At 37.7% G+C, this 25,722-nt stretch overlaps 1 protein-coding gene across 2 annotated transcripts in view; it reads right to left on the bottom strand.

Annotated features, from left to right (window-relative positions):
* Positions 1-25,722, bottom strand: part of LOC134531832 (solute carrier family 2, facilitated glucose transporter member 1-like) — a 207,473-nt gene that overhangs the window by 154,861 nt on the left and 26,890 nt on the right. The window contains exon 1 of one of the 2 annotated variants that reach the window (XM_063367801.1): positions 10,762-10,847. The exons of the other annotated variant lie outside the window; for it this stretch is intronic. Within the exon in view, the coding sequence (XP_063223871.1) occupies positions 10,762-10,767 (6 nt within the window). The 5' untranslated portion in view covers positions 10,768-10,847. Of the gene's footprint in view, positions 1-10,761; positions 10,848-25,722 lie in introns of those variants that run through there. 2 annotated transcript variants of the gene reach the window in all.

Consider the following 25,722-nt stretch of genomic DNA (forward strand, 5'->3'; position numbering starts at 1 on the left):
AAGCAAAAGATAGCTTGTTACGAGGACAACACAAATTTTATTTTCTTTCCCTTGAGACCTATCGAATCCTTACTTCTCTTGCGAACACCAAGTATACATCCTGCATGCTACATAATAACATAGCTTTATAAACAGTATGAATACACCCATCATACTCTGAAACGAAGTGGGTTGAAGATCGGAATACATAGGCTACAGGGTTACATTTGTAGACAGATGGAGAAAATTGCTTACATTTGCTGCCGAATTGACTACATTTGTAGTCATATGTGGGTAACATTTATGTTTCCTTAACTAATATTATGTACTTTGTATAAGGTTTACTTCATTAGAAAGAAATAATTAAGTACTTTAAATCAGATGTTGCAAAATATGTTGGTGAGAAGCGGAACTACTTAACCATGTATTATTTAAAATTCGGAATTAAGCTGATAGTTTATTTTAATGTTCTATTTAAGTTTAATATTCGTGTTTGAACTTTCAGGTTGCTTCTGACTTTTGCCGTAGAAACTAATATGGATTCTGGATCGGTGCTATTAACGTCATGAAAAGGTCGCTGGTGTAGTTATTGTGACGGGGGGTTTTACTTTGAGAAAAAATGATCATGTCAAAAACCAACTATATAAAATGTTAAGTTTTGATCGGTGTGACAGGTATTTTGCTCTAAGAGAGAGCTTAAAAAGACATTGCAAGACTTGTAAAGTTATGCTCACTGATGAATGTTATTCCTTGGGATGAATGTTTGTAGCTCTTCTGATCTCGACAAAGAACTTGGAATTAAGGATGTTAAAGGTTCAAGGAAGACCGAAGACGGTGGAAGTATCATTATTGTGAAAAGTGAGGTTATGTTTCTGCCCATTTCTCCAGAGCCTTCGAACTTTGAGAACGGATGGACACTTATAAAGGATATTTCAAGACAAAGAAGAAGCTTCGATGCCTATGATGAAGAAATATGACAGTAATCTGTATGAGTATGTTGATCATGATGATTGCTGTGTCGATGATATCTGAGAAGATGATGAGGATAATGACTATGTAGCTGGTGTTAAAAACAAAGAATCTTGTGATTTTCAGAATAATGGCAGCATAAGAGATATTATATGTGACTAGGGATGGTGTAAATGATTTGGTGGCCGGGGTGTTACATTTAATTGTTTCTTTTTGTGTAGGAGCCTATACTGACATGGATGAGATCACCTCCATACTTGAACTCATGCATATTTTTTCGACTTGTAATTTTTACATTGGGGGTATTTTAGTGATTTTTATGTTAGATTGAATTTAAAGGGTGGTGGGGGTAGCTGCAATATGCTAATGTGCGGATTAATTTGATGGTGCTGTGGGTTGGTTTGATAATTTATCACCATGAATTATGAATTTAATGTGGGTTTGTAGGTATGAAGTTATTTACACAAAATGTTTCGTGAGCAACTAATGTTTTCGTTCAAGTCCCATGCTTAGTTTCACACATGTATGTGTATGTTCTGAATCCAAAAAAGTATTGGATTTCAATTTTTCTGTTTCCTTTCATAACTATAACATTTACCATGTCAGGTATTGTCATGTAGAAGTATAACTGTGTGTGTAGATAATGGTTGTGTGCTGAGGGACTCTTGGGTCCACGAAGCCGTGAATTGCTTGAGACTGTTGTGGATAGCTCAGGCTCTCAGACATTATTTAGAGATGAGTCATGATTGTGAAAGTACCTCGCGACCTCATCTCTAATTGGCAAAGCCAAAAGTGGTTGTACTTGGTCCAAGCTATAAAGGTTAATCATACTTATTGCATGGTTGCTACATGTTTTTACCCCATACCCCTGCACACATCACAGACCTACCGAAACTCAGGAGCTATGAAAACCTGCACATGAGCTACGTTTTGTGCTAAAATTGTAACAATTTTTATGTTTGGTTGGTTTCAAGCAAGGGGCTTCTTTGTTATATTGAGGGGTAGTATGATTAGTTGTAGTTTGTGTGTTAATTTTTTGGATTTCGAGTAAATGAGTGGATTTGAGGCTGTGTATTCATTTTTTTCCTTTTTTAGATAGCTATCTATATGATCTTTTAAATAATTTTGTTAGCTATCAGAACTTTGAACATTTTTTTCTGCGAGCTTCTTCTGTGTACTTAAAACTATTGTGTGAAAATGTAGCTGTGCGGGCTTTTGAATATTTTTCAGTTTAATGCTTCTCTGTACTAAACATTTGTGTGGACTTTGAATATTTTTGAGCTAAATGCTTCTGTGTACCTACTTAATATTTTGTTTGAAAATGTAACTATATAGGGCTTTGAATATTTTCAGCTAAATGCTTCTCTGTACTTAAACATTTGTGTGGAGAGGGGGTTGTGTGGACTTTGAATATTTTTCAGCTAAATGCTTCTCTGTACTTAAAAATTTGTAAAAGTTACCAGTTACCAGGACTTTGAATATTTTTTGACTACTTCTGTGTAACTTGTCAGTTACAGTACTTTAACATTTTAGTGATTTTTAGATTTGTTCGGGGTAAGGTATAGCTAACTTAAGGATTGGTTTGTTGAAGCTGTAGTTTGTAGGTTTGAGGTTATGTATGCAAACATTTTCATGTAATGGGTAGCTACATTGTTTTCTTAAGACTTCTGTTATAGTTCTCCGTACGTCGGGCTTCCTTCGTGTGTTCCGTGCATTGAGCACAGACTACCGATTGTTGTGATGACATCAACCATGCAGAAATGACGTTTCTGCCCTACTACCTATACGGCAGCTAATAACTGCTACCGTTATGAACGTCAGTGTGCTGACAACCAGCAGCATGACCTCAAGCAGTGTCATCTGTGTGGAAAGATGGTTGCTCGCAGTGATAAATTGCGGTAATATCTTACAACATGTACTGGTGCTGCCCTCACGACTTCAGTCACCTGGTGTAGCTTCTGCTTCAAAACCTTCGAAAACTCCAGCCATGTCACACATCATGAGAAGACGGCTTGCGGTCTCAAACCTAGCCATAAAATGTATTTGTGTGGGAACTATGCTAAAGTGTTCGTCAGGGCTGGTAAGTTGAAAGCACATACCAAAGTGTGCAAGGGTCCTGATCCACTATCAACTAAGAAGCAGAGAATGGCCGCGCTTAAGCCTGTAGTCATACCTAAGCCAAGCACCAGCCGAACATTGCTGGTGACAGAGGCGGGTTTTGGCCAACATCCACGACTTCATCATTGCAGAAGTGGGAATCTGGGGTAACTTGAAGACTTGTGTGTGGTAGAAAATAATACCAGTTCTGTCAAGGACACATGTACATACTTGGACTCTATCAAGGTTAAACTAATAAGTCAACTTCTAGAGGAAATTGAAGAGGATGGTCCACTCAAGTATTACATTGTGCTTGAGTGCAATTGTGAAAAGCCAATGGGTACGTGTGAAGACAAGAAGGCCTTCAAAACCACGAATGTTCCACTCTTTGCAGTTCGTGAAGTGGAGGATGTCATTACTGAATACATATTTAAGATATGTAAAGAGGAAGAATACTAATTATGAAAGGGGTCCGGATGGTCTTTGTCTGGCGACTACAACTACACATTAACAAGCTTGATCCACTTCGAGCTAGCTCCTACATCGAAATACCTACCTGCATCAAAGAAAAATATGCGGTGGTCAATCTGTAAATACTTAGATGAGCACATATGTTTTAGTGTGCAATTCTGGTCAAGTTAAATGCGGGTGAGCATCTGAGCATGTTAGTCAGTGCTACAATGACTTGGAGGGGAAGTTCAACTTCACTAACAACGAGTTTCCCAATCCACTTCGCCAGATACCTCTGTTAGAGAAACAGAATCCTTGTGCCTGCATAAAAATCTATAGCATCGACGAAAACGAGTTGATTGTAACATCATGAGTCGCTCTAGAAGAGAAAAGAACATCTTTCAAACTTCTCTTCTTAGTCTTGAAATATGCAGTTTTTGTGGATTGTGTGGATAATTGTTTGAAATATGCTGAGATGTGTTTGAAATATGATGAATTATGTTTGAAATAGGAGTATTAGTGTTTAAATGTGTGTTCACATTAGTAATAGACACGTATGTATTCTTTTAGAGGAATGGTTCTGAGTTAATAAATTAATTTAATGGAATGTGCTTCCAGATTTTCTTGAGTCATATATCTTTTATTGAGTTTTATTTTTTGTATTGGTCTTGGAATATATTGAGAGATATCCGTTTGTATTGTCAATTCCTGACACCAAATAAGAAATTTCCGCATTTTAATCAGGTAGTACTTGAATAAAAATATCCATTACTCATTCGTTAAATAGGCTAAGTACAGCCGAGAAACACTCGTTTGTAACATGATTCTCTTCCCCCTTGAGGTCTGGTTAAACAAGGCTGGTTAATGTTAAGAATTGTGTGTCTATAAAAGCAAGGAAGTGAAATGGTAGCAAAATATTAGACGACTATAATGATCACGAGAAATGTGAAGATGATGATTCTAATAGTATGTACTATCCCAGGTCTTGTTAATTATTTGGAATTAAAAGTTAACGAAGAAAGTAGCATTTTCATGGGGGATTAAAAAAATTACACCAAGTTCTAGTCGCCTCCATGAAATTGAGAGCACTATAGAACAGCCTAAAGCTGAAAAGGTCGAAGACTGCTATGATTCACCTGAAGCTTACAAGAACTAACTATGATTAAGAACTTGAAGCTCACAAGATCGAATACTGTGATAAAGTGTTGAGACCAAAATGATGGAAACGACTTATTAAACTAAATTATTCAGATTAGGCCTATGATGGTCAGTGGGGTGATTACAATTTTAATGGCTTTGAGGCTGGTATTAAAAACGGAACTTTAGAGGTCTTAAAAGTATTATTAATGAAAATTTACGTAAGATGTTAGAAGCCGAAGATATTTATTATGCCACATGGAAATATTCTAACCTATTGGTAGATAGGTTAAGACTTCTACTTGCCTCGCAAAAATGAAGAAAATTTACCCAATACCAAACAAATATGCTCTATACTTCGTGAAATAAGAAATGTATGCTACATACAACAATAACTTGTTTTGTCTGCATGTGTATAAAAGTGAAAAACCAAATTATAATTTGGATAAAAAAGTTTGTTTTATTTATTGTAATCTAATTTCTAGCTAAGGTTGGGTTCTCGTAGAACAACTTCTAACTTAAAGATGTAAAATTCGTAATAAATGACTAACAAAATGGAGAGTCATAATAACGTCTTGCCGTCAATTGTGGCAGGTACGTGCTACATTGTAACTAAAATCATTTGGAGCCAAATGTGGTTGGAGGCATTGTAGCCGGCTTGAGCTGGATCCTATCGTTTCCTTTAGTATTTTAGCTAATGTATCCTAGATATTGTATCCTACTGAGTTGAATGTTTTATGCAAATGTGTGTCCGTTTCATTGAATGTCTGTTGTCAAGCCTGTAGCCAGGGCTGAATATGTAATGGTTCAAAACCCCTTGGTCTTGTAGGAAGCATAAAATACATATTTCAGGGATATTTCTGCTCTACAGTAGGCTTTAAATTTGCTGAGTTGGTATTTTTATACCCAGATTTTTTTCTATGTGTTTGATGTATCCTTGTAGCCTCGTGGTCTTGTAGCCTGGTAGTATTGTAGACACGTAGCCGATTGTAACCTTGTAGGTTGTAGCTTTGTAGCCAAGAAGTCTTGTAGCCTTGTTCGAAATAAATAATTCAACTATGTTCACCGAGATAAAGGATGGGCGGATGATTGATTTATTCCTGCTCTAAAGGAAGTCATGTGAAGGGAGTTCGCAGCAAAAGGGAGTTACATGTGGATTTATAAGTTACAGAAAATACAGAAAAACTGGCATGGTGCCTGTTAATGTAAAAGATAACTCACTCCTGGAAACTGTTTATTTTGATGCAAATAAACTAGGTGTGATAAAACTTAGAGCTAAAATTGAATATTTTGTATGTATTTATAAATGGTTGACATAAATATTCCGTGATGTTACTACTTGGAAGATTTACGAGGTTCGGTGATACGTGGCGGATTCTATGGGGAATAAATTCAGCCTACCAAGTACCCAAGCGATTATTAAGTAGAAAAATTGATAGATTAGAAAGATGATGCCTTGTTTGTGAAGTGGCTAGGATTCGATAAATGTGAAAATCAGTTGGATAAAATCTACTGATGCCATATAAATTTTAATGTTTTGAAATGTAAATTTTTATATTAACAAATGCAAGTCTAAAATAAATAAAAAAAGTATTTATTCATGTGTTGTTTGAAACTTTTCACTAGTTACCAGAGGTCGGAATGTTCGTCGAAGGTGATTAAAATGGTATTAGGGGGCTGGGGACGCGTGGCGACAGGTCTAAATGATTCAGCTATTTGGGGTGTGGATGGTTCAGGGTGAGGGGGGAGGGGGTAGGTCTGCTGACGTCAAAGGCCGTGCGTCAGTGACGTGTGTGCTTGGCACGCACGAACAGGACTGCAATAGAAAGGGTAGAGGGGTGGGGACAGTTTAACAATTGCAGCCTTAGGATGTATCATTCGTAGTTATCAACAGAGCTAGTAAGATGTGTCGGGCCACCTAAGATTGTTGATGATGAGTTATATGCGTGCTGTCAGGAGGCTAGCGGCCAGGAAGAAGCTCTTGCGATGGATGAAGACGAAGAGTCCAGGGAAGACATCGCAGATGTACCTGTGAACACCTCCACTCTGACGGTGGAGGATATTGCTGCTGTGAAGGGGAGGGGGGATATCGACTTTGGAGCTGCGTGATGCTTGTATAGTTGTGTGGGCAGAGTAATTGATGGCTAGTATGGAAAGTACTGCGGAGCGTTGTGTGTTTTTTTTTTATTAAATAGTGTTAAATATTGTTTTGATATTTTATTTACTTCGACTTCTTGCCACGACTTAAAAAAAATACTATTTTCATTTGATATGAAGTGCAACTCGTAGTGGCAGTAGGTAATGCCTGAGGTGAGTGTTGTAAGTGCATCATATACACTATAGTGATCAGACATTAAGTTGAAACGTAACATGTTCGGTTGTGCTTCCTTTTCGTTGATTGTGCTTCCAAATGTGCTTCCTTTTCTGTAGATAGTGCTTCCAAATGTGCTTCCTGTTTGTTGATTGCGCTTCCGATTGTTCATCCTTTTCTATGAATGTGCTTCCGTCAAATTGTTTATTATTTTAACATAACACCTATATCATCCAAGGTACTAATACTTATAAAAGTCTTAGAGAATGGTAAAGTGTAATTATACGCTGACATTAAAAATATCTGCTTCCATGCAGCTTTAAAACACGAGTCCGCAAACATGAACTGGTTTAGGAACGTAATTATATGCAGGCATTAAAAATATCTGCTTCCATGCAACTTTTAAAAACCTAGTACGCAAACATGAGGAGAGAATATTACTTGTGAGTTAGGACTCGGAAACATTTCTGGTCCGCTAAGATGGAGTAATAAATGTTTTTTTTTAAATTATCATTACTTTAACCATCACATCCACAACGATAGTATTGATAACATATGTTTTAGTTAAACCTATAGATGATAAGACTTTAAGAAAAAATTATGGTTACAACAACGAAATGACTGTGGTTTTTGTGGATTTTGTGGATTTTTGTGGATTTTTGTGGATTTTTGTGGATTTTTGTGGATTTTGTGGATTTTTGTCTATAAGGATCATAATAATGCTGGTACGGGATAGGAACTCGACCTTACATACACTAACGTACTTTAGAAACCTACACCCGATGATAACATCCATCAGATGAAATCAAGATGGCGGTCTCCACTAAATAAGATGGCTGCCTCCGGCAGACAACGATGGTATATATTTTTTATTTTGATATTAAATTTATTTTAAATAATGCGGTGTAACGAAAACTTGTAACAGGGATGAGTGGGGTGTTCGATGATGTAATCGTAATGTAGAAGAGTGGGGTGCTCGATGATGTAAACGTAATGTATAGGAGTGTGGTGCTAGATAATTGTAACATTTAATTAAAATTAAATTATTAATTTTTATTTTTTTTTAATTAAAATCGGATAATAAATAAGAATTTTCAAGATGGCGGACATGACGTCATAATAAGGTGGAATCTTCTAGAAAACAAAATGGTCGTCGGGGTCAAAGGTTAAAGTCAAATCCAAGATGGCGGCCGGAAGTGACGTAATCCAAGATGGCGGCCGGAAGTGACGTAATCCAAGATGGCGGCCGGAAGTGACGTAATCCAAGATGGCCGCCGGAAGTGACGTAATCCAAGATGGCCGCCGGAAGTGACGTAATCCAAGATGGCTTCCGTGGCTCCCCGGCTCCCCCTCCTGCCTCCGGTGTCCCAGGACCTACTATAATTACCTACTGTCACTCCTTGAGAATCCCATAGCTTCGCGCCCCTGTATGCTTCAACTACAAAATGCAATCGAATGAACATGTGAAATTTTCGGACCCTCCATACATCGACACCGCGTTCAGGCGAGAGCTGGTGGCCGTCAAGGGACACGTTTCTACAGTGCTGCCAAATTTATAAAACTGAATGTCTTGAAGCTTCGGGTTATTTCTGACGCGAGGACAAACACGCGAGATGGCATCAACGGAAGAGGCAAAACTGTTGCGAACAGTTGCCAACAAAGTCTCCTTAAATAATTCTCAGCAACTTCACCAAGACTCCACTTGTTCGAAAAAAAAAATAGCAGAAAAATAATTGTACTATCATATTTTTTTCATTAAGTTTGGAAATGCGTTTGCGTAATTTATAAACAGAGAAGTGAGTATTTCGTGAAAACATTTCGTCTTAAGATATTCTTTAAAACTCTCAGTAACTGCATTTCAACTAGCCCAGTCGATTTTGGGAAAGCACTTATCAACAACCATAGCCAATAGTAAACACAAATTATTCAAAAGCATTAAAAAAACACACTGTATGAAAATTCAACAAATGTTCCCCTCGAAATACAGGTTTCTATATTTATGAGTGGTAAATGCAGACGGAAATGGAATCTCTTGAAGACCTAAGAAAGCACAATTTATTTTCAAAGAAGGCTACTGCAAAACAATTAATCGCAAATGAATACAATCTCGTTCCTATTTTTTTAAGCTTAATGGGCAATATAAAAATGTTTTAACTCTGTTGTGTTCAGTTGATTGAAGTTCAGTTAAGTGTTTATTTCAAGGTAAACACTACCAGAGAAAACAACTGATTTGTGGTACGTGACTTTTGACTTACAAATGTGAAGTTCACTTTTTTTTCGTCTCAGTTCAGAACGTAGGACGTATCAACCCAGATTTTTTCATTAAGGAATACTCTTTAAGCATATTATCACATCACCAAAAACTTCCATTGTACACAGGGTAGTAAAGCAACATTTATTGTGCAATTCATAGAAATGGCTGTTCATATTTAATAAACGTAGAACTGTGTTCTTGAAATAATTATAAACCATATTTTTTTTAAATTTTATTCCAAAAAACTCAGTATGGGAGTTTTCGGAAAAGCGATTCCAAAAATATTTTACATGTTCAGTAAAATATGTCCTACTTATGTTTTATTGCTATATATGGACTTTGTCGGTAGTTCACTAACAGTACTGTCCTAAGCATTCAATCAGTTTTTACACACGCTACTACAGAATGTTCAAAAAATTATACTCACACTTGAAACTGCAATAAATGAACTCTTAAGTATTTGTTAAAACTCAGGAAGTTATTTTTTCAATAAAATAATTTTAAACCCAGAAATTTAAAGTCAGCAAATCTGGTGAAGTATGGCCCCTGATGTTCAAAATGTGCATTTATTGTCATTCCAAGAGTGAGCACATATTTTGGGACACTTTGTATGTTCTCAGGAAGGGACAAGGGAAACTTCTGTCTTCCATTGTTCATGACTAAGAGGGGTTACTGTAAAAATTTGGTAACTATTGAAAACAGTGTTGTTGAAAAAAGGAGGAAAAATTAAAAATCCTGGCTACAATTTTCTAATTTCTGAAACATCCTTAAAAAATGCGCTTCTAAGACCGGTATTCCAAGACACAAAAATAAGGGTTTATGTGTTGAATATGCTACACCTGTACTCTAACCATATACCCAGTGCACTATAGGACACGTACTGTCCTTGAGGAACGTATTTTAATGTCGAATCCGTGACCTATTTGTTGCCCAAACTTCTGCGCACGCGCAGAATTCACTTTTTCGGTGATTTCGTTCAGGTGGCGGACCCACGTCTGGCGCCATTAACCCGTATATAGTCACTTTCGTGATCCTTGGAGGGACGCACCAAGCGTATTAGTGTACCAAATGAAAATTTATGGTAGCGAAACTATCCCGGAATACATTTTGTACACTTTAATGTCCATAACAAGAAATAATCGCAACTTAAAAAAATACTTGAAAAAATTAGAAAGGCGGATAATTTTCTGGTATCCAAAGTATTTTTTTGCCATTAACAGTTGTATCGATGGTTGTTAAACGACCGCTAGAATGCGTCGGAACCAGTTTCTAGCCTCGTGCAGGCCACCGTTTATTTAAAACAGCCTGCCGATCCTGGGATTCGGCTGGGACACGTTCTGGAATACGGCCCGCGATTTACGTCACGGTCGTATCCCAACAAAGGGACAGTGCTTACTCACTACCTTACCCCGAACGTCTTGGAATACCTCCCTTTTGGAACCGTTTTCTTCGCCTCGGTTGTTGCGAAACGCCATCATGCACTTTGAGAAGCTGGACTTGACCAGTAACCCCATCACGACACAAGCACCGGCACGAAAAAAAAATAATTTTTTTTTGAACCTACCCTCATAGCGCGGGGTCGTTCGCGGGATGTAGCTGCGACTTGCACGCGGACTGCGACCGCGCTGCGGAGGAGCGACAGCTGCCCGAGGGACTGGCCGTTATCTGCGGGCGAGATACGGCCCCGCGCTCGAGTCCCCTTGCCGGGCAAACAAGCCTCTCGAGTGGCCGCACCGGCGACCTGTAGCCTCGCGCCCATCGATCACTTTCACATTAACAGATAGTGGCTCACTGTGGATTAATTTTAAAAAAAAAATACGCTCCGATAAAGTAAAAATTGCAACACCTAAAATAAATTGATTAATTAAAAAAATATAAAATGATCATAAAACTTATGCAGTTAAATCTTCCCAATTTGTATGATAGTAAAATAAATTATATATTTGAAAAATATAAGCCTTTCTTACCGAAATCGAAGTAAATTCCCGAAATGATTAGTTATTTATTACTGTTCTGATATTACATATATATAGTTATTAAGTTATGCTAGAGTGAATTTGACAGAATCATAATTTTCTGTTTATATTCTAATTGTAATTTTTCTTTATTAAATGGGCTTCGTTCCGTTGCTAAAACTACATATATATATATATATATATATATATATATATATATATATATATATACACATATATAAGCAGTGATGGCTAGGTTGGCTACTTACCGCATTTCCTGGGTTGGTTTTCTTCAGCAGCAAAAGAACAGAAAAAAAGCCACCATGAATACGTTTGAATTATTTCAGTGTGACTTAAAAGCTATAAAATTTCTCCAGCTTAGAATTGCTATACAGATTTTTAAAGTAATATTATTGTACCAAGATACAATTATTCATCACTACACAGTCACGAATTGTAACTTATTCTTGCAAAAGTGTCTACTATAACTTCCACGAGTACTCAACATGCAGTATATAATATGCTGTATTTGTGTGATTCACAAATGTCTCACTAGCGAGAAAGATGTTATATAGTGATATATTTGGCTGCATGACTTCGTTCAATAAACTAAATGTGCATTATATGTTGCTTATTATTCAACTAACGTAATTTTCCTTTAATACCATCTTTAATAATAAATAACCTGTCATGATACAGAAAAATCATAGTAAATCGAGAAATATTTGACGTTATTTGTTAAAAGGCTTCATCACTATAGCAACATCAGTTGGTCTATCAAAGGAAATATACCTACATTGTATTTTCTAAAATGTCTGCTGTAAGAAATACTTTTTTTTAAATACTACAGCAATTGACTGATAGGCACAAAATGCTGTTTCAGTTGTGTTAACATAAGAACAGAATTCATAGTGTTAACTAACACTACTAAACATGCCCTTACAATATCCTTTATAATCTTAAAAATAATAAATATGAATAACATGTGAACTTTATTTTCTCAAAACAGTTTAGCGTTATTTTTATTTTGAGAAATTAAAAAATTCACAATGCACAAAAATAGATAAAAATACTTTTGTAAGAATGTGGTCTTGTTAATTTTATAGTAATTTCTCCGTGTTGCTTTTTATTTTTATTTTATAGTTTTTTATCACAGTACCTATAATTTTATTTGTTATTTATTTTTCTTACATATAACCATTAACGTTAATACGTATTACAACAAACATTAAACAATTTCCGCAACGATAAATGTAAAACAATTTCGTCTTGCACTGTAGACATACTAAAATAGTCAAAACCATCGTAAAAGCTATTGATTTTTGTTTTAAAGTTAATTTTAATAGTAAATAATTGCAAGAATGAATATATTTTAGAGATACATTTTCTCTGTCTTCATATTATAAAATTTATGTCATATTTTTGTGAGTTTTACGTAGGTTGTTGAAATAATTTTCGATAGGGAAACTTAAATTTCACTGAAATGTAGTCAATAATAGAACCGAACACATACGAAACTCAACTGCTCACTCGTGCAACTTCGTGGTCGGAACAAAAACACAATTTTCGTGACATCTATTTGCAATATTTTAGACTGAATTATTTTGTAAAGTGGCTGGCTTAATTCAACCAAACTTTCATTTAAGTCACGATCACCTAAACGAACGAAAACCTACCCTCCCGAAAAAAATAAAGATAGAATTTATGCGAAAATGAACTAACGCGGGTTATTTGAGCGCCTGAGTCCATATCAGTGATTCTTAACTTTCTCTAAGCATTGCGTGTTTTGTATTGCTTGAGCGTACCTAAACGTAAACCCACTCTGATTATACTTTAAGCAAGAGTTTAAAAATCGCCACGTTGTGAGTGGTACTAGTAATTCTAGATAGTTAAGAGTCCCAGAAATTTCGCGGATTGGTTTTTTTTTCACACAAGGTAAACTGAAAACGTTTATACATTTGCATTTCTTTGATGATTGGAGCACAAATGTTTCCCTCTACGACCATGGGCCAGTCAACTTAACTACCAGCTAGCAGTGGAGTGGCCGAATCACATCGACCCACTCAAAAGAAGGGGAGGTTTTACAATGATAATTCAGCCAATTGGAAAACATATGCGGGTAGAGTATACACAGAATGTGTCTGAATTCTACCAAGAAACTTCGGCTGCATGTTTATCCTGACAAAATAGGTTGGAAACACCTATACAACTTACGGTCTAAAGTGCTTCCCAAGAAGAGTGTACGACTTTTAAGTTGGGTCTGAACAACATTTTTATTCTAAATTAAACGCTGAGTGTCAGGATTATGTCGAATATTGTCGTTGTGGCAAAATTATTTCATTGAACATTTGGGGACAGCACCTTTATTTTCCATATATATTTATATAATGTGTGTGTGTAGCGTGGCGTGTTACTAATCACCATTATTTTAATGAAATTATTTTGCTACAGTGACAAAATTCGTAGTTGCTGTTAATCTTCATTGAATTAAACACAATCCAGACGTTCAGTTCAGACCCAACTTCAAAGACGTATAAACCCCCCTCCACTCCCCTAAGGAAGCACTTTATACTCTAAGCCGTATAGATATTTCCAGCTTATTTTGTCGTGTTTAACCTGCAGCCAAATTCGATGGTGAATTTTCAGATTATTCTGTATAGGAGTGTGAATTTCAGCCCGACGACAACTAACCGGCGAAATTTCAGGAGCACCGGAGACAAGTGTTGAGACACTAACGTTTCTCCAAGTGCATACTCACCCGAGGCGTCTCTGGAGCGGCGGGTTTCCCATTCTCGCACTGCGCATGCGTGAACAGAGGGGGGAAAAAAAAACATTTTTCAGATGAGGCATTTCGCACGCAGCTATAAGCGTTAGCACTGATCAGTCTTATCGCTACGTCGAACCTTGGTGGATGAACGCAACAACACTGTTCCAGGAAACTGAGGGAAGCCTAACATGGCCAGAGCCTCTAGAGAAACTTTCTCCACACGAAAAAAAAGTAATTAACTGTACTTCTTTACAAAAGATTCTTGGAAACCAGTTGCCAAGAAATAGTTTGTAATACAACAATAAATATATTGTAACTTTGTTCAACACATGCCCATGGTTATTTTCGAATTGTCTAGACAATAACGAGTATTTCTTAAGAAAATTGGCGCATAATTTCATATTTTAATTCATTCAAGAACGATTTTTTTTAAATCCATGAAATAGATCGTTTAATATTCAGCAATTAAATGTTATTTTCGTGTAACATGTTTTTTTCATGCACAGTTAATACTGGAAAGCTATTCAAGGAACAGTTTACAAATAACTTTAACTGTTGGAGGTACTTGGACAACACAAAGCATGATTGCCCGGGTAAGAATCTGAACCCTGTATTACTGCGAACACTATATTTTATTGATACAGTTGTTTTCATATAAGTGTACGAATTTACCAACATCTATAGTTTTACACGAATGTTTCTGTTATTATTAGATACAAAAAACAGTGAGGGGTCAAATAAAGTATACTTTATTTAATGTAAAACTCAACCCTAAAATTAAAAATTATAATCTAAAGATTATAAACGTTTGTAGCAATAACTAGAGACCTGCAAAATTCGCGGATTCATTCGGTGAAATGCTAGAATTCAAACACATATACCTCATAGATAATTTTACTATTGGCTTACTGTTCATCTGGACGAATCTCAACCAGTTATAAACCCTCAACCAAAGAAGGATCAAATCACAGACAAACCAGCTGAGACGACTTACAAGTCGGCAGCCAATGAACTTGCGTTATTTGCCCGAGTGTACAGGGGTATGTGCAGTCTATCCTGAAGGCCAGCGAAACCGCGAATTTTGCAGGTCTCTAGCAATAACCCTAAATTAGATCTGTGCGTATCGCAATAACTTGTAAGGTTTACAAAGAATTCTATTGGCAATATATTTGTTATTTTAGCCCTACTATCAAGGTAAACTGATGCATTAAAAACCCTCCCCTGGCTATTGCCTGTAGTAAGGAACCATCTCATGAATTCGGGATAAACAAAATAATAATGGCAGACTCTGGGGTTCGTACCTCGGGCCCTCTTACCTTGGAAACGAGCAAATTCGTGTGCTCTCATGTTGAAATACGCTTATAATACGAAACTCGGACACGAAACTTAACGTAGAATTCTTTAAAATATTGCCGAGTGTGATAAATACATGAAAATTGTGTTTTCAACAGCAATTCACATTTAGTTTTCGCACCCGTCACTAGAATTCGCTGACGGAGCAGCTACGTCGACTGTCGAATGATTCCCTTTGCAGTCAGAAATTTTAAACTATATAATGAAAACGCCTCCGATAAAGGCGAAAAAATTCTTTAAAAAATGCTTAACCCTTGAATTGAACCTGATTTTTGACAAGGAATTTTATTAAAATACTGCCCATCTTGTTAAAATTCATTAAAAAGTTAATACCGCAAAGTTTCCCTTTGGCTTTGTGAACTTTGGTTCGCGGCATCGGCCACAGATGAAAGCACCGTGGTTATACATTTCCGTTCTATGCGGCTTCCTTTCCATTCACGAAACCACTACTTCTATCAAATGCCGTGTACCTCGAGCTAAAATGTTACACATCAAAAAAATTGGTTGTCTGTAAAGTCGGTTTACGGACGATAGTTTAACGTGACGTCATAACAAAACATTGATGAAATGATTGCATATTTTATGAATAAAATTGAATCATTTTTATTTTAATAATAAAAGGATAAATACTTGAAATTATACTAGTAATCAGATTTTTAAAATGCAAGAATAATTAACCTTTATTGCCGAAATTGTTTTTGTAATAAGCAATGAAAACCACATTGACTTTTCACTTCACTTTATAAACAGTCGAGTGGAAGAGAGATAGATGCGGCGCAAGCGTACAATGAGCGTAACGGAACAATGTGCGTAACGGGACACTTTTTCGTGCGTGCAGCCGGCGTTCATCGATCTATTAGACGTTGTCACGTCAAAAAGGTTTCAGGCACATTCATGCAATGTAGAAACATTGTAACATTTCAGTGAGCTGACGTTACGTTTGTTAATTGCATCTGCAACGCGACGCGGTGTTCGGACACTGTGTTATCACGCTTCGCTTCGTGAATAAAGGAAATTTGACGCCGGGCCCGAGGAGTGACGACAGCCTTTGTCTGCCTGGCCGCGTCACTTTTCCTGCCGCCAGCGCCGAGGTCGCTGATTGGCGGCGGACTAACTGTGGACGTCATTGGTCAGTCAGTGATCTCAAACGCTTCTCAGCAATTTCATCGATGGTGTTGATGTTTGTTATCTCCATCGGTTGTGTGTTTTTACACCGATGCGCAGAGCATTGACTTTTTTTATTAAGCCACTACTTAATTTTTTAATATTCACTAATTTATAGGTACCGGGAAAAATTCGCGTTTTCGAATACCTGCAGGATAGACTCCACAGTCCTCTAGATACTCGTCAACTGTTCATTGGCTGATGACTGGTGAGGCGTCTCAACTGGGTAGCCTGTGATTCTAAGATTCTTTAGTTGAGTGTTTCTCATTGGCCAAGAATATTTTCTAAAAAAAAAAGGTGTGCCAATCGAGAAATCAGCTTAGAGACATGCACATTTGAATTTTATCACACACTAAATTTTTTTTTAAATGGAACAGAAATATTCACGTAAAATTTAAGGCATTTGTAAATTTATACATTTACATGAAAACAAACGTATCAGGGTATCACTATAAAATAATGTTTGCAGTGATACTGGGTTCAGATTATTCCCCTATAATTTATGCTTCGTGTTATCCCAGTACCTTCAATAGTTAAAGTCATTAGTAAACCGTTCCCCGAATAGCTTTCTAGTATTTAAAAAAATAGTCAAATTGTCGAATTTCCAATTATCTTGTCCATGTTTGTTTTTAAATCATGTTTTAATAAAATATCTATTAAAATATAAAATTATGCGCCAATATTCGTAACAAATATTCAGTGCTATCTCGAAAAACGTATAACCATAGAAATGTGTTGTTCAAAGTTACAATATCTTTCTTGTAGTATTACAAACTATTTCTTGGTAACTGGTTTCCAAAGGAATCTTTTGTAAAAGTACAGAAACATTTTTTTTCTGTGCATATCACGAAATAAATCTGTGAATTCTTCCGCCCCTAACAATTTAATCTAGGAAACATGTGCATAATATGACAGTTTTGAAATTTCATTCAACTCGGTCGTCAACCACATCTAGGGATGACTTAATTACACGCGTCCCAATGTGGACGCCAACTGTTGCCAACTGAATAGCGGCTACAACCGGGCCGTGTTGGACACGGGTACCTTATTTCTAGTGGCATTTCAAGTTCGTGTTATTCTCTCATGCTAGGCTGGACTCCACAAGTGCGTGGATCATGAAGTCGATGTTATGCTGCCACCTTTCACCTTCTACAAGACTCGACGAGATTCGGCCAAGGTTTTTTATTTTATTTAAAGGATTTGTCTCACAGGCCGTGTCCAATAACCTGTTTGGTAAACATTTGCATTCTAGACTCTGGTTATTGGTACCGTCAACAAATTTCAAGCTCTGTAGCAGTTTGAAAACCGCACTATACTTCTTCTATAATAAAGTGTGGTATAGAGTCGCATGCCGTCCCGGCCTTTCCGCGTCGACGTCCCCTGCTGATACTCTCTAGACACGTCGCTCTCCAGCAGTTGAAGCATGGTTAGAGACCAGTAAAATTCGCGGATTCATTTCGCGATAGGATAGAGTCCAAATACTTTTGACATTATTTTGCTTCAGTGATTGGGCCACAGTTTATCTGAAGGACTCTGGGCCAATGAAAAATCTTTAACAGAAGAATTAGCGAATCACGATCATTCCAGTCAACAGGTGTTACGAGTCGGTAACCAATCAGCAGATGTATAATTTGCACGAGTGCATAGAGGATCATGGAGTCTATCCTTTAGGGATTTGAAATCGCGAATTTTACTTGTCTTTAAGCGTGGTTCGTAGTGACCTGCTAAATTCGCTATATTATTTGACGACAGTCTAGAATGCAACTGTTCGAACACTTGAATGTCCCTGGTCGTTGGGTCAAAGATTATTTGTAGAGACCGTAGAAATTCGCGGATACATTTATCGATAGGCTTTTATTCAAATATTTATATATCTGTGTGTTTCTTCTGCCATTGGCACACGGTTTACTCTGAACCAATCAGAAATCCTGGGCTAAAGAAGTGTGCGAATCATGGACAAACCAGTCTATACAACTCTCGAGTCAGCAGCCAATGAGCATAGGGGATACGTGCTCAAGAATGCAGAGGATTGTGGAGTCTATGCTGAATGATCACCGAAACCACGAATTCTTCCAGTCGCTAGTAATATGTAAGGACTTGGAATAAAGTCCTTTGGGATGTACTCCACAATCCTCTACATATTCGAGCAATGGCACAACTGTGATTTATTGCTTCTTTGGTAAAATGAGCCAATCGCAGAAGTTAACATGTGTAAGTATTTGTTCTGTAGTCTATCGTGAAATGGTTCCAATTTCCTTTTTCAATCTTTAGTTATTTTACACACCATGTAGAACTAGAAACCAATGATAAACACCTAAAGATATATATATATATATATATATATATATATATATATATATATATATATATATATGTATATATATCTGTCCGAATCGTGTGTGGCCTGAGAGAAGGTGAAATGCGGCAGCAGTCAATGAAAACATGGCATTGACTTGGTTACGCACATGTAAGTCTATTTTATTCTGACATGTTATAATAAACGCGAATATGACAGGTCTCTAGTAATACGTCGACAGCTGCTCAGCAGCTTCTGGGCACAAGGGAAGCTCGCCACTGATCTCAGCTGCTGGCATCAGGTAAAAGGCTCGTAGCTCCTGTGAATGCCAGGGGTCATTCAGTCAGCGCGGAGGTATACTTCTTAGCTAGTAGTAGTCGTAACTAAAATAATATACCTTTACACTTGTATACATAGAGTCATATTGAAAAGAGTGAATTAATTCTTCCAGTTTATCATTAAGTACTCAATCGTCAATTATCCTTTAGCATAGTGAAGTCATAGGTCGTAAAACATTTTCACTTTACAAGGAGTAAAAGGTCAACAATTTAAATTACTGAAACACAAATCAAAACGGAAATAAGCCTTATTCTGGACATTTTTTAAAAATAAGTGTCTTGTACAGTTGCAGGTATTTGTAATTTTTTTATATTTGTAAAAAATACAAAAAATTTTTTAAACATAACTTAGTTGAATAAATGCACGTATTATGAAAATCAATTTCGCTACATACCTTTTGTGGTAAAGATTCCTCGTCTGGCGTTTTCTGTTAGCATGCAACAATAAGAACCACATAAGTGACGAAATTGTTATCACAATTTAAAGAAAATATTTGATCTCCTAACTTACATTTATGAAATAAAACTACGGAAAATTACAGAAGCCTACGGGTAGAATGGCAGATTAGTATTAATTAATTAATTAATTGCATTAAGTTGGGGCGTTACGCTACAACGCTCGGACCGTTTTTTAATAATATTTCAGAACGCGCATGGAATATGTATGAATTAAGTCTATAACTTCTTTTACGTGTTAAGAAATATTACCAAAAAATTGTGAGCAAGACTTTCAGTATTTGCCAGAGAGTGTAACATCTCACCTCAGTAACGAACAAATTCATGTGAACTCAAGTTGCAAATACACTTAAAATACGAAACTCGGGCCTCAGACACGAAATTTAACGTATGATTCTTTAAAATAATGCCGATAAATATACGCAAATTGTTTTTTCAAGTAGGTACATATTTGGACGTGAATCACACGTAGTTTCTTCTCTCGCCGCTAGAATTCTCTGCCGGATCAGCTACGTCAGCTATCGAATCATTCGATTTGCATAGCGAAATGTTAAACATATAATGAGACAGCTCTGATAAAAGCGGAAGAGACATAAAAAAAAAAATTCTACACTCTGGCTTTAGACCCGATTTTGGACAAGGACTATATTAAAATACTGCCCTTCTTGTTAATTATTTACTGAACCGTTAATACTATAAAGTTTCCCTTTGTCTTTGTGAACTTTTGTTGACGCAATCCGCCACAGATGGTAGCACCGTGGTATTTACACATTTCCGTTCCTTGGTTTTCGTCGCATTCACGAAATCATCCCACCAAATGCTGTGTACCCAAGGCTAAAATGTTACACATCAAAAAAACATTTTTTCAAACGAAGGCTCTATGAACGGAATATAGTGACGGGAACTCTAATTGCTAAAAACCACTTGGATTCCAACTCGATGCCGGCGAATGTGGTCATTCTGGGGATCGAACCCGCGACCCTCACCACGTGAGAGCTATTCAGCGAGCACTTTTAAAATTTTAAATATAATATTAGTTTTTAAAGGGATTTTAAAATGTAATACTTACTTGTTTCTCCATCCTGCAGCAGCAAGAAAACCAATACATTTAATTAATAGTGCAACACAAAAAATAATACATAGAGTGAAAAACCAACAATGGCATTTCTCTATAAAAAGATCGCTTTGAATCACATACAATTTTTAAATAACCTCGTAAATGGTGCCTTACAATTTTTTTTCAAATAAAGGTAAACATAAACATAGGAGGTAACGTAAACACAAACGATGGTCACATGACAAATTAGCCTCAACCGTAAGAAAAGAAAATCTGCTCTATTACCCAAATTGTTATTTGGTTTAAAAATTATAAAGTGTTTGAAATGTAAATCTGCTCATTATTCTTGGTCTAATTTTTTGTATTTTGTAAAATAAGAAACAATATTGATTTTTAACTTTGAAATAAAAATTTAACCCCCGAGAATATTTTTAACGTCTTCCTAGTAGAGCCGTGATTCCCTACAGTTCGGACCAAGTGGTCAGACTCGGACCAAGTGGTCAGACTATCCGGGAAGCACGACGTGTATGCAATTTTCGAACCAATAAACGAGACTGAGCGGTCCGTCAACCTCAGAAGAAGGCAAGACTCCAGCTGAAAATCTCGCCGGAGTTAAAAGGGCTCCATGTTCATGAGGCGAAAGTGTGCATAAGAACTGGCAGGCGAACCGTCGCCAGGAATAGACAACATACCAGCGACTACAAAAAAAGTAAACCTATACAATCAGCCATGGCAGAACACACCATGGAAAACCAGCCACAGCAATGTATTTTACTAGTTTAACACCTTATACAATACCCCCTTCCCTTTCCCCTCCAAGAAACTACACATTCAAGAAGCAATAAAAATATAAAATACGAGAAGAATCTGGGGAACCTTCAGACACTTTCCAAACCAAGCTCTGAATTCAGCAAAAGACAGATCGCCTCTGACTGGTAGACCCCGTACAGCCCAGCCAGAAAGACTAGAAGAGGCCACTGATTGGCCAGCTGTCGCAACCAATAACAAAAGCCCATCTCCGATTGGCCAGAAGGAAAGAAAAAAAAACCTTTTGATTGTCCCCGCAGTTGCGGCCGATCAGGAAACAACTCACCTCTCTCGGACGAAAGTACTTCAGGACAAGAACACTGCCAATACTCTCAGTAGGACACTGTTACCCTTAAGATGGTGACCACATTGTCGACCGAAAAGTTGGCAAACTTTTCAATTTTCGACGCGGCCAAAACCGTAAGTCAAGAAACCTCGTACAATGGCCGCGAAAGCTTGCGATCCTCATCATCCAAACCATGTCCTACTTCGACAGGGATTAAACTCCCGAGGAGCCAGCTGGAGATTGGTGGGACCAGCGGTGTACCTGTCCCGACGGCCGGATCTAGCAGCCAATCAGGTGCTCGGAACACGCGACGCGCGAGACACGGCTGCTCCCGCGGACTCGGACTCGGACTCCGAGCAGCTGACGCACAGGCGCGGACGGCGGTCGCACTGGCGCAAGGACATCTGGACGACCGCCACACCGGCGGGTGGACCGACGTTTCACCGACCCCCGATCAGTCCCGAACTCATCCGAAGTCCCCTGCTACCTCGTGCAATCCCGCGGTCGGAATTTAAAAAAAAAATAAAAATTGTGAGAATTCATTTGTTTACATTATTTTAGAGTACTTTTAATGTCACTGACCAAACGCTACCAAAATTTTTATTTTATTTTTTTTCCTGAGAATTCTAATACTTAAACAAACATTTTACGTATTATTTATGTACCCGATCTAAATTAATAATTCACTTACTTCACCAACAAAAGTGAAATAAGTAATCCGAAGATGCAGGAACGTGGGTTATTCGCGGGTCGGACTCTGAGTCAATGAATGGTGGGGGTTTCTCCAGACCGGCCGGCTCCTGCGCCTGGCTGCGCGCGCATCTCCTCTGTGACACCCTCCCTCCCCACCGCCTCATATGGCGCGCGGCTCTGACGTCACGGATCGTTACCGCCGCGCTACCCTCCGCCCCCGCCACAAGGGTGCCGCCGCCCACGATAGCCGTGGGAGGACAGTGGTTCGATACCGGTTCGATACCATCTGAGCTGCAGGGCCAGCTCTTACCTACAAAATAATAATTCATCGCTTTAAAAAAAACATTTACGTACGCCATTGCTGATTACACTGTATAGGAAACCTCAATAACAAACGAAAAAAAAAAAAAAAAAGATAAATATGCAAAAACATAGAAAAGAAGCCAAAATCAGGCAAAATCAATTTGTTTGTGCCTGGAGACATCAGGAACAGATCTCAGTTCCCGAAACGTCGCAACTGTTGTCTTAGTAAGCTTTCTGTGTTTATCAGTGCTGTCGTCGTTGTGATTTCCATAATATCTGTTTAGTATCATCCTTGGGTTATTCCGTTTTGTCGTTGTGTCTTTTTTTTTATTGTATTTGTCTACTGTCCTTGTTGCTACTGTCTCGTCGTTGTTAGTGCACTGTGCACGTCGGTGTTGTAATGTTTTGACTAATTCCTTCCACGAATTTTTCTGTGATGTCTATGTTTTTAATTTTTTTTTTTAACATCGCCTGATTCTGGCTTGTTTTCTGTGTGTTTTCATATTTACAATACCATTATTGTCTGTCATTGAGATTTCTTATGACATGCAGTGTAATCAGCAATGGCGTATGTCCAAAACTGTATCTTGAATCAATATTCCCGAACGCAAGAACCATCTAGAAAACGAAACATTTACAGAGAAGGCGCCTATTCCCATACTAGAAACAACAATTTTAGAAAAAGAACTATCAGTTCTGTTATTAGTGGGTATGTGTCAATTGTCAATAATATTTTCAAATCGTCAAACAGACAGGGCCTACGCGGCGCTCATTGAACGATTCCGTTTGAAAACAAACATCAGAGCATCATTCGCATCCAAAACCGCTGTATACTTACATTTTTAATGATGTGACTAGTAAGCAAACTATAATGTTACTTTTTTAAATATAATTAAATTTGGCTCGTTAAACTTATTAATAAGTTACGAATTTGGTAAATGTACTTTCCACGAGTCCATTGTATCTCTGATACATCGGTTTTGTGTGGAAAAATTTCCTGTAAGATGTAATGCTTCAATCATCATCCACCTAGGTACAATACCAAAAAATAATAATATTTAGTGTGTGTATGTTTACTAGCGTGTGATCAGATATTAGAAATCATGACTCCGTTGTCAAGTAAAAGGAAACCCTGTTTGATTCCCAGCACTGTTTGTGAGAAGGTAATCCTCCGGTGCTGGCAAGTGAACTCGGAATGGAGCTTGATGGGTGCTTCCCGGACGCCTCGTGACCTTTGCCCCAGTGGGACTCTGTCGCGTGCTCGGGACTGGGTTATCTATAGCTCCTGCCCGCCCGCGCACGCAGGCCTGGCGGTTTCTTACAACTTACCCCATCTTCCAGCAGAGGAGTCCCCTTCAATAGTTCCGCTTTCCCTAGCGGCAGTGGCTGTAAGTGGCCCGAACGCCTTCTACGACCTCTTTTATGTAGAGCATTTTTGAGTTTCATTAGATTTTTTTTTACGCGTTTTATATATTTTAAAGTTATTAATCTGTTTAACCATGACAAACACACATGAAATATAATTGTGATATAATGTACTTTTGCTTAACATGGCCCACCTAAGGTTTATAATTTTACTTAAATCTGATTATTAAAACATCTATGGATGCATTAGTTGCACACCTCTGACTACTCTGTGGATATTATCACATGCGGGTGCGAGGGTTGAGCTGGTCCATATTACGAGCATATGCCTTAGGTATATGCCTACTTGCATCGCTCGTTGGAGGCTTCGACCCCGAACGAATTTTTGGCAAATTTGGGCATTTTTTTTTTTTTGGCCGATTTTGAAGGTTAAGTTCAATGCCAATGTCATCAAAGATAGCGGACATCGGCACCTGGCAACTCAGCCTGAAGCCTGGAGCCGGAGTAACTATTATATACTACTTCTACAATTTATTTATTCGTGTGGAAAAGAGTTGTTTCATTTGAGATCATACCCGCGTCTTTACTATTCTCAATTATTATGTTTTGTTATATTGTAAAATATTAGTAATTTATCTCTATCTATAACTAATAAGCAAGGAGTTTCACTTCTGTCGCACGACGACTCCATGCAACATTTTTTTTTTTTTTGGTGTTTACTATTTATAATAAGTTCTGTTTGTATTTTTTCTGGGGGTATAGTGCTCATTTATTTAAATACTGCTATTTTAATTTTTTTTAATATGAATCAGCTGGTTTAGAAACGAGCTTTCGCGATGATTTTGCCAAACATTATGTAGTGAAGTGGAGTATCTTCGACCGCTACGTTCTTTGGATGAGTGTGTGTTTCGGGGGACGGTCGCATGCGGCGCTAGGAGTCTCCTGGAGCACTCGGCGCTAGGAGTCTCCTGGAGCACTCGGCGCGGGAAGACACGCTCTTTGACTCGTGGCCCAAAGCTCTGCGAGGCGATAAGTGTGTTTATTCGCGGCGAACAATGATCAGGTCTCTCCATATCGCAATTTAAAAATATTTTAATACCATTTGCAATAAATCTTTCGTGCTAAATATTTGGTTTGACATGGCATAGGCATTATATGGCTTTGGCTACTTGGTGAAGTCCAACACTTGTGAACCGGTGGGCTTATCAGGATAGTTTTAGTCGCCCGCTTGAATTAATATGTAGGGACCGGAAAAATTCGCGGGTTCAATGACCTGTAGGATGAACTCCATAGTTCTGCGTACACACGGTCGAATTTCACCCACTCATTGGCTGCTGTCTTGTGAGACGTCCCAACGTAGCAGCCTGTGATTCGATACAGCTTTTGTTGAGTGTTTCTCATTGGCTCAGAGTCATCCAGGTGAGTTGTGAGCCAATAGCAGAGGCAGCACTGAGATATAACTATTTGTATTTTAACCTATCGCGAAATGAATTCGCGAATTTTTCCGGTCTCTAGTATAAGTTATTTCCTCGCGGCGCTCACAGACTATAGCCTGTTAGTAAACATATGGTTACTACAAAGTATAGAAAGTCTAGGAGTTATGATTTATACCTTTATGCCCAAAAAAAGTTGGGATATATATATGTCAAAATTAGTATTATAGCTAAAAGATGAAATAATACAAA

The sequence above is a fragment of the Bacillus rossius genome, chromosome 5 (assembly GCF_032445375.1).
Source record: "Bacillus rossius redtenbacheri isolate Brsri chromosome 5, Brsri_v3, whole genome shotgun sequence".
Lineage (NCBI taxonomy): Eukaryota > Metazoa > Arthropoda > Insecta > Phasmatodea > Bacillidae > Bacillus > Bacillus rossius.